Source organism: Hemitrygon akajei, chromosome 6 (genome assembly GCF_048418815.1).
Source record: "Hemitrygon akajei chromosome 6, sHemAka1.3, whole genome shotgun sequence".
NCBI classification, from domain to species: Eukaryota; Metazoa; Chordata; class Chondrichthyes; order Myliobatiformes; family Dasyatidae; genus Hemitrygon; species Hemitrygon akajei.
Genome location: NC_133129.1, coordinates 78697541 through 78711360, shown reverse-complemented (window position 1 = coordinate 78711360; position 13820 = coordinate 78697541). Strand labels below are relative to the sequence as shown.

At 38.1% G+C, this 13820-nt stretch overlaps 1 protein-coding gene across 1 annotated transcript in view; it reads left to right on the top strand.

The window, feature by feature from the left end:
• The window catches only part of dnah6 (dynein, axonemal, heavy chain 6), a 352146-nt gene extending 347471 nt beyond the window's left edge, over window positions 1-4675 (top strand). Inside the window, exons 76-77 of the mRNA XM_073050010.1 lie at window positions 2661-2883; window positions 4226-4675. Coding sequence (XP_072906111.1) covers window positions 2661-2883; window positions 4226-4329 — 327 coding nt within the window. The 3' untranslated portion in view covers window positions 4330-4675. The remainder of the gene's footprint in view (window positions 1-2660; window positions 2884-4225) is intronic.
• The last annotated feature ends 9145 nt before the right edge of the window (window positions 4676-13820 follow it).

Sequence of the window (13820 nt, the reverse complement as noted above, 5' to 3'; positions counted from 1 at the left end):
GACACAGGCACGGAGACTTGACATGGAGATGGACTTGGACATGACTCGGACTCCTAGCTGAGACTCGGACTTGACTTGGACTCCGAGCCGGGACTCAGACTTGATTTGGACTAGAAGCATGGACCTGGAACACGGAGCCTGGAACTTGGAACACAGAGCCTGGAACTTGGAACACGGAGATGACAACACCAAACAAAGACAGACGATTTGTATCTAGCTTGGAGCAGTGGCAAATGGCCAATGATCCCCAGCTAGACACAAAGAGAAAGAATTCCCAACTCAGAGTAGCGGCAAATGGCCGGACCTACAAATCTGGGAACGAGATGACAAAACAAACAACAACAGATAATTCGTATCACGGCTCGGAGCAGCGGCAAATGGCCAGCAATACTCAGCCAGACACTAGACAACTAAAACAAACAACAACAGTCCATTCGTATCTCGACTCTTGGTAGCACAGGAAGTGGCAAAACTCAGCTGGATGGCAGGCTCTCGACTCAACCCAGGAAATATGGATGTTAGACTCTTGACTTGACACAGGAACTGCGAATGGCAGGCTCTTGATTCGATCCAGGAATTGCGGACGACAGCTCTTGACTCGACCCAGGAACAGCAGACGACAGGCTCTTGACTCGACTCGGACTCAGAACTTGGATCTGGACTCGACTCGGAATCGGAACCAGACTCAACTCGGACTCGGAACTTGACTCGACTCGGACTAGGAACTAGACTCGACTCGGTCTCGGAACTTGGATCTGGACTCGACTCGGAATCGGAACTAGACTCAACTCGGACTCGGAACTTGACTCCACTCGGACTCGGAACTAGACTCGACGGACTCGGAACTTGACTCGACTCAAACTAGGAACTTGACTCCACTTGGACTAGGAACTTGACTCCACTCGGACTAGGAACTTGACTCCACTCGGACTCGGAACTTGACTCGACTCGGACTCGGAACTTAACTCAATTCGGACTTGGAACTTGACTTGGAACGAGCATAGCCTCATTGCTGAAGTGACGAACCAGCAGCGAGTAGATGTAAGCCGGAGTCTTTATGCTGCTCAGGTGCCTCAATCAAGGAGCCAGACAAAATACGGGGAAAAGGAAATCAACAGAAACAAGAGTCAGCAGACCAGACCATGACAGCTCCAGGACTTTGATCAGGTAAAAATGGAAGAACAACATTATATTTTCAAATCAGGATGGAGTGGCATTTGGTCCATTCCTGTGCTGTGCTGCTCCATATTCTACAGAGAGGAAAATCAAGTTGTGCACCTGGATATTCATTATCTCTCAGGACGCTCTCGTGATGATTCTTTTCAATGTTTTCTCTAAATTACTTTTGCATAAAGGAATTCAACTTTAGCTCATTATCTGAGTTATTGTCGTCTCTGGATAATAAATATTTGCTTATGAGCACCCCCTGCAGCAAAAGTATTTTTGCAAAATTCTATAAATTGGAAGGTCTTAAAAATGTTTTCAGATGTCTTTTTTTTGGAACATGTACTATATCTGTAGCCTTATTCCTGACATGAAGACACATTTGCTTCTCAACTCAAAAAAAGGGTTTTAAAGTGGAAGGAGGGATTAATTATATAATAAACATAATGATATATCAGGGAAAATGAGGATGGTAATGGAATATGTAAAATAACAAATGTAAGTCTAAAGAAGGGGTGAACGTGAGCAGTAGAATTATTACCAACAGATGAAATCATCATATGGTTGATTGTGGTAAATTCAAAGTTAATTTATTATCAACATATGTACATCACCAAATACAACCCTGAGATTCATTTTCTTGCAGCCATTCACAGTAGAACAAAGAAATACAATAGTTAATGAAAAAAAACTGAACAAAATAAAGACTGACAACCAAAACTAATGTGCACAAGAAGACAAACTGTACAAGTACAAAATGAAACAATAATAAATAAATAGAAAACGATACTGAGAACATGAGCTATACAGTCCTTGAAAGTGAGCCACTCCTCTGCCTCCCGTGACCACATCTTAGTTGTCCTTATCTCTGGTACCTTTTTAGCCTCTGCCTGTATGCAGGTTGGAAGACGACAGCCAAAAGATCAGATTTCCTGAAATGTGGTCTGAAATGGTCAAATTCAGTGTAGAAGTGTCAATTTGAAAAAGGGCATTTAGCTTCAATAGAACAGCATTGCAGATTTAGCAGGGAGGTGTCTGACCTGGTGAAAAACAACAGATTAAAATCATTAGTGACAGGATGATGGAGTGACTTGACATTAGCATTCTGTAGTCTGATCTGCATTAGGTTTCCCAAAAGGAAGAAGGCTGCATTGTACAGTTAAGTTGAACAACATGCAATTCACTATTTCATTTGGGAACATGAATCGTAGGAAGGAAGGAGGTATAATGGCAGGTATTGCATCTCCTGAGGTTGCAAAGGAAGGGAAATGGATTGTCAAGTGGGTGTCAGAAGTAGACTGCTAAAAGGACAAAAGAGGGAATAAATCTATTGATCGGCAAATGGTCCACAGTATAGAAGAGGCTTGGAAAGGTTTCCCCAGATCTATAAATATAATCTGGAAAATAAGTACAAATCAGTTAAATATATGCAATGATATACTTAATTATATTCATTCTGGTATCAACTCTACATCAATGATTTCTCTTTCCACAAGTTGCCTTCCCCTAAAGATGGAGTTCTAGTTCATGGAATGTTCATGGATGCTTTTCGTTGGGATGATAAACAAATGGTGATAGAAGATTCCTTACCTAAAGTGATGAATTCTGTTTTGCCGGTTTTACACTTTGAGCCCTCGCAGAATTATGAACCAAGTCCATCGCTGTATCAGGCACCACTCTACAAGACAGCTGCTAGAGCAGGAACTCTTTCAACAACAGGTAATCTCCTCCTCTTCCTGCAAATAGAATCTAGTATCAGTTGATGTTTCAAACCTAACTCCAAAGACACCTCCAAGACACATTCAAACCCAATCCAATGGTTCTCGGGGGGAAATTATTTTGAGAGAATCTCTATTACTATTTGTCATCTGTTAGAGGGGAGAAGTAAGTATGGTGGAGTTGGTCGTGTGACCAAGCAGTTAATAGCAGGTTAAGAATTTCTGACTGTCCTGTTAAGGAGACAGATGATATGGTAACTTTGTTACAGCCAACACTGGCAAAAAGCAGCAAGCAAGTATTGACTATTAGATTTTGTTCCTCTTTACTTCCTTACCCCATCAACTACACTCAGTGTATGCCATTGAGAAGAAACATGAATAACAGGAGCAGCTGAGGTTGAAATGGATCACTGTGGGTTCTTCTCAAATTCGCAGTTTATCTATTTACTTCATCCAATGGCTGGTGCATTTGAGAGATGTCTCATTGCAATTCCCTCCAAATGTACTGCCAGCTTTTAATTCATTTGCTGGTCAGCCCAAGTAGCTTAACTAATTTTAATACTTCATGATCACATTTCTTTGGAATAACTTTTAATCCAATGCTTAGGAAACTAGGGAGGCTTGTGGATTAGTATTTGGGTAAGATGATTGTCGATGTGGGATAAAAGAGAAAGGCAGGATGATTGACAATCTGCTTTTTCTTCTACTAGGATCCTTACTTTCCTGGATTGTTTATGGTTTCCCTCTGGTCTGCTATTTTGTTTGAATTAGCAAATAATAACCTCTGTTAACTCGTTATATGTTTTATCCTCATATCTCAGGCATTAATGCTTTAGCGACTTGCAGTATAATCACTTCTCTCACTTAATTATCATCAGGCCAATGTTTCCCACATCCTTTTCTCCTTCTGAACTTTAGGTCTTCTAATCTTTTCAACCATATACATCAACCAAGTCTGATTGAAGGCTAGCCCCGGTGACTTACCCCTCTTGAGTATTTCCATAGCCATCTACTTTTCTTTGAAATAGTGATGATAAAACTCTTCAAGCACTAATCCAAACATACTTCCATCACAGATTTGCTGAGTGTTTGCAGTACTATCTTTTCTTTAGACTTTTGAGCATCTTTGGCAATTGCTTCAAGTGATTGAGTTTTCACACCCTTCTCCATAAATGATTTCAAAGTTATAGTCTATTAGCTTGAAACGGTATTCAACAAGCCACTCTTGTTGATTGTGCCTGACATTCTTCAAATCAGTGGAAAAAAAAGCAGTGTCATATTTTAGGCTTTTGGTGATTGATAATGATCATTTTAAAGGATACATTCTTTTTCTGTGATTGCAGGTCATTCTACAAACTTTGTTGTAACTGTGCTATTGCCATCAAAAAAAGACAGCGACTATTGGATTTCAAAAGGATCTGCATTACTTTGTCAGCTGAGTGACTAAATCGTTGACATTTGTGCAAACTAGAGCATATATTTAAGAATTTATTTCCATGGAAATAAGTTTGGAAAATGTTATAATCTGATAGGATAAAGTCTTCCACTGAGATTTCAACTACATCAGAATCTGGATAGATCTTAAATGACTTTCAGCTCTTATTTTACACTTAAGCTTTTACTTTGTGCATAGTGGAGTTTTCATATTTTTAATTTTTGTTATATCATAGTACACATGTATTTGAGGACCAACCTGTCTAAATTTTTCAATTGCATTGAGATGAAGACAAGTCATGTTTCTTGATATGTATTTCTATCCTTAGAAGTATTGAGTAAAATACTGAGAAACTGTGTTAGAGAAATTTCAGTATATTTCTTTTAATCAAATAAATTTGATATTCTGAAGCAATTTGTTAAGTATATAACTATTTGAAATTGATAGCAACACACAAAGTGCTAAAGGAACTCAACCAGTCAGGTGGCATCTATTAGTCCCTGTTTCATAACCGGGACCCTTCCTCATAACCAGCTCCTCATGATACTTCCCTTCTGGGGAGCTGTTGGTTTATTGCTAAGATTTTCCCAATTTGCAAACTGTCTCGTATGGTTTTTAATTGGTCTCTGCAGATTGCAACTTGCAAGCTCAGTTATCATAGTATTTCTAAAGACTCTTCACTCATCTTCCTGCTATTCTTCATAAATAATGTGAGCAATAAATCTGAACAATTGGGATATCAGAAACAAAAATCAAACTTTAATGTATAGCTTCAAGAAACAAATTGAGTGTAATTGAGGCAACACTCAGTACAAATGGAAACCAACATCAAACTATAATTTTCAAGCCACTTTAGTGCACTGCTGAGCAAGTCACTATGACCCCATTACCAATATATTGTAAAGGAGCAGTCCTTGAACTCATACAGCATGATCACAGCTGGAAATTTAATATTTCTCATGCTAGACAATGAGAAACTATCCTTAGAATACGATAGCATTTTCTGGACATAAGTGCTGAGCATCTATTTAGGATGTTGAGTATGTAACTCAAAAGCTCATGCAGTTTTTATGTTTCTAGTGTTGTGAAATTCTGTGATTATAAGCTTTAACTAGGTTAGTTCTGACTTTTTTCATTTTAAGCATAATCGCATTATTAGCAAGACCAATATTTATTAACTTTTTCTAATTGACTTTGAGAAAGCTGGAGGTTGTGAATCAACTCAATATTACATTACTCTTCATATTTTATATTTATTTGAAAGAAGCACTTTGGCTCATTGAGTCTTTGAGAGCTGTAAGAGCAGTCCTAAAAATCCTAATACCTTATTTATTTTCTCTGTAAGATTTTCTTTCTCTCATGGCCATCAACTCTTCTTTCACTCTCCTGTCAGCCACCTACATTGGTGTAATGGGATGGGTTGATCAGACCCAAATTATTCAAATGTCCAGGAGATGTGGTAGTAAGTGCACAAGCACAACAAAGTAACTTAAACCCAATTTATTATCATAAAATAGAAAGCACAAATAAACCACACAAAATATAACGCAAAGATTTCAGGGGCTCATGATCCTTAGTCACCACTCACTTGTCACAATCAACAGGGAAACTCTGAATTTTGACACACTCGTGAATCCCAGGCACCGGTTACAATTTCTGGTTCTTAGTTGAAGTCCAATGAACCAGAGAAGGTTCCCCAATATATATGAATTCCACAAGTATAGAGAGATACACAGAGACTGACAAACTCTCTGTTCTTACATTAATTAAATCTGGATTCTTTCATTCAAACGAAATATGTGTTCACTAACACAGTGTTCACTATACCCTTATAGATCAATCGGACAGTTTAACACTTTAATGGTCATTCCTAATTCATCAGTCCACCAATGTTTTGGACAGAACATTCCTTCGATTTATAAAGAACATTAACATTACATATAAGTGATAAGCTCAAATGCAAAAAAAGAATCTATCAAGCCAATTTGACAGACACTAAGAAAGCATCCATCAACCAAGCTCTCAAAGTGACTAACAGATATTTAGTCATTAACAGACATCCTCTTGCTAATGGTGCCTGAGACTAAGAAAGAATCCAGCTGCTATCAACAAACATTAGACATTAATAAACTTACAGTGTTTACCTTGTGCCAACACTTAACATACTGCTAGCTCATAAAGAGTTAAATTGTCATTTTGAATTGTTCAGACGTTCATTCAATATTTTACAAAATTTAATATAATACAGTTGGGATTAATTAGCAGAAGACAGTTAAACTAGCAAACATACGTCTTTGTTATGTGGAAGAAAACTGAAATTTGCAAGATATGCTGATGGGTTCTATGAGGTAAGTCTGCTGAAGATTGTATTCCTATGCATCTGCTGACCACCTACTGGTAGTAACAGTAATAAGTTTTGGAGGTGCTGTTTGAATAGCCATCACAAATAACAGGTGTGTATTTGTTAGATGGTACACAGTATACTACAGTGAGAAGTTTAGTATCATGGATGGGGTACTTATCAAGTGGGCTACTTTCTTCAAGCAAATGTTGAGCTTCTTGCCTGTTGTTATTAAAGCTCCACTATTGCAGCAGATAGAGAAACAATGGAAGGTCATTAATAAATTTGCTAAAGGAGTTGGACTCAAAACCTGAAGAACTCCTGGAGCAATGTACTTGGGCTGGCATGACTGCAATTCAACAACCATAATCATCTTTCAATGTGCACAGAATGACTTCAGCCATTGGGCTTTTTATTTTCCCTTGAAGGCCATTGACTTCAGTTTAACTAGAGTTCCTTAATGTCATATTTAATCAATGTTGTTCCAATGTCAAGGGCAATCACTTTTCCTTCATCTCTTGAATTCATTTCCTTGGTCTATATTTTTGTGAAGAAAAATAAAATAAGGCCCAGCAGACCTAGAGAAAAAACAAATTGAGCATATGTGGGCAGGTCATTGGGGAGCCATACAGTTGACAGCACTTTATATCTCCAGGGTTGTAAATTAACTAGATTTGATTGAGTGGGCAATTGGAATGGGCTGGGTTGATCAGACCCAAACAATTTGAGTGTGTAAGAGATGTGGTAATAAACATACAAAGCACAAAGTAAATTAAGCTTAATTTATTATCATAAAATAGGAAGCACAAATAAACCACACAAGCTACTACGTAGCAAGTCACAAAGAATTCCAGTCTTATGATTCTTAGTCACCACTTGATTGCTGCTGTTGTTGGGAGAACTCTGAATTCTGCCCCACTCGTGAAACCACCCTGCGTCCTAGGCAAATTTCAATTTGCAATTTCCAGTCTAGGCGAAGTCCAAATAACCCAGGGAATGGTATCCCAATAAGAATAAATTCCAATTGTCATAGAGAGACAGACAGAGAGCAACAAACCCTTTGATTTGTTGTTCTCATGTCATTAACTCAGCCTGGTTTCTTTCATTCAAACAATACAATGTTTCATTAACACAATGTTGAGCAAACCCTTTTAAATTAATTAGACATTTTAATGGTCTTCACTCCTTATCCATCAGTCCACCATTGTTCTGGACATAACATTTCTTGGACTTACAGAAGGGCATTAATCTTACATATAAGTGATAAGCTTGAATGGAAAAAATCTTCAAGCCAATCTGACAGACACTATAAAAGAATCCATCAACCTAGCTCTCAAAGTGACCAATAGACATTCAGTCATTAATAAACGTTCTCATGTTAGTGGTGCCTGAAACTAAGAAAGGATCCAGCTGCCATCAACAAACATGAGAAATTAACAGACCTAGAATGTTTACCATGTTCAGACACTCTGCATGCTGCAATCTTTGAAAACCTATTTGAATTGTTCAGACATTCATTCCATGATTTACAAAATTTAATACAACACGGTATTACATATCTGAGCAAATTTCTACATTGTTACATTAATGCCTGTGTTTTAAATGGCTAGAATTGCATGTCTAGAGGTGCAATTAAAATTGAAGCACACAGAATTGCAAGTATTCCTCTGCATCCAATATTTTTATTCATTATAATATGATAGTCATTATATTACAATAGGTTGAAGCCTGACTTTTGTGGGGATCTGAAGAGGAAGTGAAAAATTCAGTTTTGGCTGAAGGAGTTTGCAATACTTCAGCCTTGACTTCTGCACACAGATTGGAGATTGGGTCATTATTAGAATATCCTTCTTCCTTAGCTGTTTAGTTGGCTACCATCGCTTGCATCTCAAAATGGTAAGATTGAAGAGCATTGAGCTGTTCTGGAGGTGTTGTAGTCATGATGCTATGTAATCTTGCATTAGAACTTCACAAGGGTGGCATCCCACTCTTGCCTCATACTGCTCCCAACATGCCACTCCATACCAATTATTGGATCCAGATTGAAATGTAGAATGAAGCACATGCTAAATAACGATGTTACAGATTATGGTGTAATACAACTATGCTGCTGATGACGACACACATAAAATGAAGAATTCCCAGTTTTAGTTACCCAATCGGTTCTGAATCTATCCTCTAGCACAATTTTAGTGTCATGCAACATAATGGAGACTGTCTTTCAAGTTTGTGAATTGGCCACTTCTATAATATTGTCATGGACAGATGTATAGATGGATAGACGGATGGATAGATTTGGACAAATGAAGTCAATTCGGTTAACACCTCTGTTGGTTCACTCTATCCATGTTACAGACCCAGTCTTGTAGCTTTGTTCCTCAGGAAATGGCCAGCTCAGCCAAAAGTGAGTTTCAAACAAGACATATTTGGTGAATGGCATTTCCTCACCCAGAGGACATTTTGTGCCATTATTACTCCTGATGCTTTTTCTTTTTCTAATGTTATCCAAAAGGAAAGAAAACTGATTTCATCACATGTAGGAAGCATAACCAATGGGAGATTTTCTGGGAAATTTTTGACCTGATGCATGAGACTTCATAAGTTCTCAATCAATACTGACGGCTCCCAGAATTAGCCAGAGAAATTAGAGACTAATTTAGGGACTAAATTAGCCAGAGAGACTAGAAAAGTGTTTGATTCTCACTATCTCACTTATTTATGCGGATATGTTGACCATCTTTGATGTTGCTTCTGTTACCTGTCAAAGCACCAGGAGATATACTGGAGATCAACAGTTCAGTGCTCTTAAGCAGCAACAGAAGCAATTATAATCACATATGATATTCACCAACCATGTAACATACATTACTGTTGAGACATCATACTGGAATCCAGTTAGATGTGCATTCTACTCAACTGAGAATAATTTGACTAGGAGCATGACATTTTAATATACCACTTCACATTTCTTCATTTTAGAGGAAGTTGGCATCCCGGATAATTGTTGCCAAAGTTGAATATTTCACAGGAAATCTGATACAATATATTTTTTTATTCTGATATACTGTTAATGGACAAAAGTAATTGGAGATCTCACATGTTGGTATCTCGTTGCTATTTCTCAATGCAATATTAAGTTGGTTTAGTAGCTCTTGTCAACACTTCCATTAGTTTTGTTGGACTGTCACTTCAGCTTGTGGCATATTTCAGCTCACTTAAATGAACTGTTGAAATATTATACAAGAAGGAGAATAACAAATCTAGGAATGAGATTCCTTGCTATGTTTCATATTGCACTAGCCATGTTTCAGTCTCAGTTCTTCTGGCAAATGTTAATTACACAGATCAATATCCCTTTAATCAGATGATGTTCAGGCTGCTTCATGTTCAGCATGAACATACATCCTTCCATGTCATTTTGCAACTTTAAGGAGTTGGCTGGCACCAAAATAATACTGATTTTGTTTTTGTATGATTTTTTACCAGCTTATGTTGAATAGAAATGATTTTTGTACACTAAAGTTCAGAGCTAGAGTACAAGGTAAAATATAACTGAAGACATTTATTTTATGTAATAACTGTTAATGACAGCATGATTCCTGTAGAAATCAATATCTAATTTGCAATTGACTCAATTCAATTTAAATTCAAATTGTCCAGGATCCACTATTATTGTTATTATATTTTCAACATATATTCTACTGATCAATATTTGTTCAGATTTATGCAATGGAATGTAACTTCAGTCAATTTTATTTTAATTGGCTTTCTTCTGGACAGATTACCTCACATTGAGCAGCTTGATATTACCCATTTACACACAAATAGTTGAATTCACTTCAGATCCATTAGTGTGAGCTGGGTTCAATCTTTCGGTATTTGCATGCATCTTCACTTACAGACATAGCAGCCTGATAGAGTGGGGTAAATGGACTGGCCTGCAGCATCTACTCAAACAAGGGCAAACTAGATTGAAAGAATGTTCATTTAAAATGAACTTCATCTGAATCACTTTCGCTTTGCAATAAGAATGGACAACATTTGGATACTTTTCTATGCTTCATTTTAAAGTAATAAAAGCTACAGAAATGTGAACAGGTAGCATATACCTGGAATATAAGTAAATGCAGCAAATGGATCTGATAGAATGTTCTAAAATTTATAAAGTAAGTATAATATATATTGTTGGTATCTTTTACAGTAAGATTCAGATTTATTAATCACATGCACTTTGAAACATACAATGAAATGCATCATTTGCGTCATCAACCAATACACCAAACGATTTTCTGGGCAACAGCCCTCAAGAGTGCCACACATTCCAGTGCCAATATAGTATGGCCACAATGTTCAGCAGAACAACACAAGGAGCAACAACAACAAAGCAAGACAACAACAGCAAAACAAGCCCCGTCCTCACCATCCCACCCAGCCGCCCACTCACACACAGATAGGCCTTCAACCCAGGTCAGACCACCTCTGGGCTTCAAGTCCTTAGCCCCATCTCTTAGACTCATCATTAACTTCAGACTTCAAACCAGGATTCGCAGAAGATGACCTTGATCTTCAGGCCTTGACTTTCAACCTCACACAGACCTCCAACTCCGGTGACCTGGGTTTCACCGGCCCTTGTGACTCCTGCCCATACTCAGCACTCAGTGCACTTGTGGACCTCAAATCCAGGACTGGGACTCACTGACCGGTGGTTTGCTGATCTCCTTAGTGCCTGCTGACATGACCTGTGGGATTGCTGATGTTCAGTTTGGAGTACTCTGACCTGGACTCAAACTCCTGCCCCAACCTCTAACTCACCCTCAGTCCTGTCCCTAAATCTCATGGTAATCCCTGACACCTAACTTACCATGCTGTCCCCAAAATTATCACTACAAACTTGAAGTCTGAGCCATAACATCGACGGACATCACAGCACAGTGCAATCTTAACTGGGTTATTGTTTTAGTATTATTCTTCTATCAACTCACTGCAGCAAAACTAGATGAACTCGTTGTGTTCATTCCATTGCTCTTTCTGGGTATCGCTATCTGCAAAATAGTTTTTCTCCTGCCACTGCTTTTGCAGTTCAAAATAATCTATTTAATATGAAATATTTGAAATATCTTTGAGATATAAAGAGCACTGAGTAAATGACAGAGTCTTCTGATCCAAAGAAGGACAAGTGGAGGAAACTAATACTAAAACAAAAGGAAAGGCAAGAAGGATAGTGATGTAAGTGTACTTTAGTCATTTTTGTGCAAGCTTATTACACTCATATTGTGATCACAGTTGGTATGTTTTTGATGTGCTCCCTGATTTTCAGATCTACTGACAGATCAGTCAGGAACAGCATGCAAGTGGATAGAGTTATCCCAGATCTGAAAATAATGAACTGGAGGTGAACAGAATAATTAGAATTGAAATTGAATTTTCACATAAAGCCATTGATATGACTTGATATGACTTGACGTGAGTAGTGATAAAGTGTTCTAGAAATTACCTAATTGGGTATTTCTCATTGATGATGGTTTTGTGGAAGCAATCTTCTTTCTATCATACTTACACCAATCATTTTGGGTAGAGTTATTTGGTAAGAGATGAGATATTTCCTTTAAGGTAACTGTGGACCTTTAGAGGTACAGCACGTTAACAGGCCCTTCCAGCCCTATGAGCCTGCACTGCCCAATTACACCCAAGTGACCAATTAAGCTACTAACCCATATGTCTTTGGAATGTGAGAGGAAACCTGAGTACTTGGAGGAAACCGACACTCATGGGGAGAACGTACAAACTCTTTAAAGACAGTGATGGGAATTGGACTTGGTTCTCCGCACTATAACAGCGTTACATTAACTACTATGCTATGACGCCACCCTTAGATACCTTTGCAGAGTTGCTAGTCTTCTGCTTTTCAGCACTATTATTACACAGTTATTAAAAAAACTGTGAAACTTTGAAAAAAACTTTGAAAAAAGTTATAGTTCTGCCATCTAACTCCAGGCACCTCCCTTTTGCCACATCACTTGCAATTGGTTATGTTTTGCGAAAAGAGCAAGAACAACTAGCTTCTTTTTCTCCACCTTAATTTCCCAACATGTTTTTCTCCCCTTCCAACTTGTTGACCCTTTTCACTTAACCTTGTTTCCTCTCACCCTGTAGCATGCATTTACATCCATTACTGAGAATACCATTATGAAATAAATAAGAGAGGAAAATTATCTAGAGATCTCCCATAGGATGGCAACACATGCAGATGCAGCAGCCTCTTGGAGCTAACCAAAGATGTTTTTTTCTTTGTTGTTACAAATCAGCAACAATGAATATATGATGGAGACAGGGTTTTTATAACAAATAAAACATTTATTAAACACTGCTAAAAAAAACCCAAAAAGTAAACAAACGACTAACTTAACCTGAAGTCAGCTGCGATATGGCAGCTCGAACAGTTCTTAAAGCAATAATGCGAAAACAAGTTCCTAGAAGTAGTAATGCAAAAGTCCAAAATTATTTACACAATCCGTTAAAGGAGAGGCTTTGCTTGAGAGAATAAATTCTCTTTTGTGACGTTACTGCTGATCCCAGTCGAAGTACGTTATTCCCTGGAGGATTTACGGTCGAAGGAAATAAAATGGCTTAAAGGCACTGACCTTTCTTTGATGAAACTTCGTATCCAACCCTCTACGCTTCTGGCAGAACAGGGGTTATCATGGATACTTGTTACCAATTTCTTGTGCGAAGATTAAACAAAGGTCGAATCTGTTTCACTGTCGACACCAACTTTCTATATCCTTCGGGATTCCAATGAATCTTCACTCTCTACTGACCAAACTGGCAGTATTATAGCAAAACTGCCAGCAATAACCTTTGAGACTTAAAACAGAAAGTAAAACTCCACTTTTAAACGAAACTGCGTCATAATATCGGAATACGCAGCAGCATGGAGTCAGTGGCGAATTCAGCCACGAACTGCCCGCATCACAGGGTGGGGTTCAACCTCTTATAACCGGTTGAAAAAAAAACTATCACATGACCTCTCACTGGCGGGAAAATGACGTCACTCCACCATCACAAAACCATTACCTCATCTCCAGCATAGCTTCAATTACATCATGGTCACGTGACAGGTACAAGATACCCACGTGTACGTAACACCTCCCTCCAAAACAAA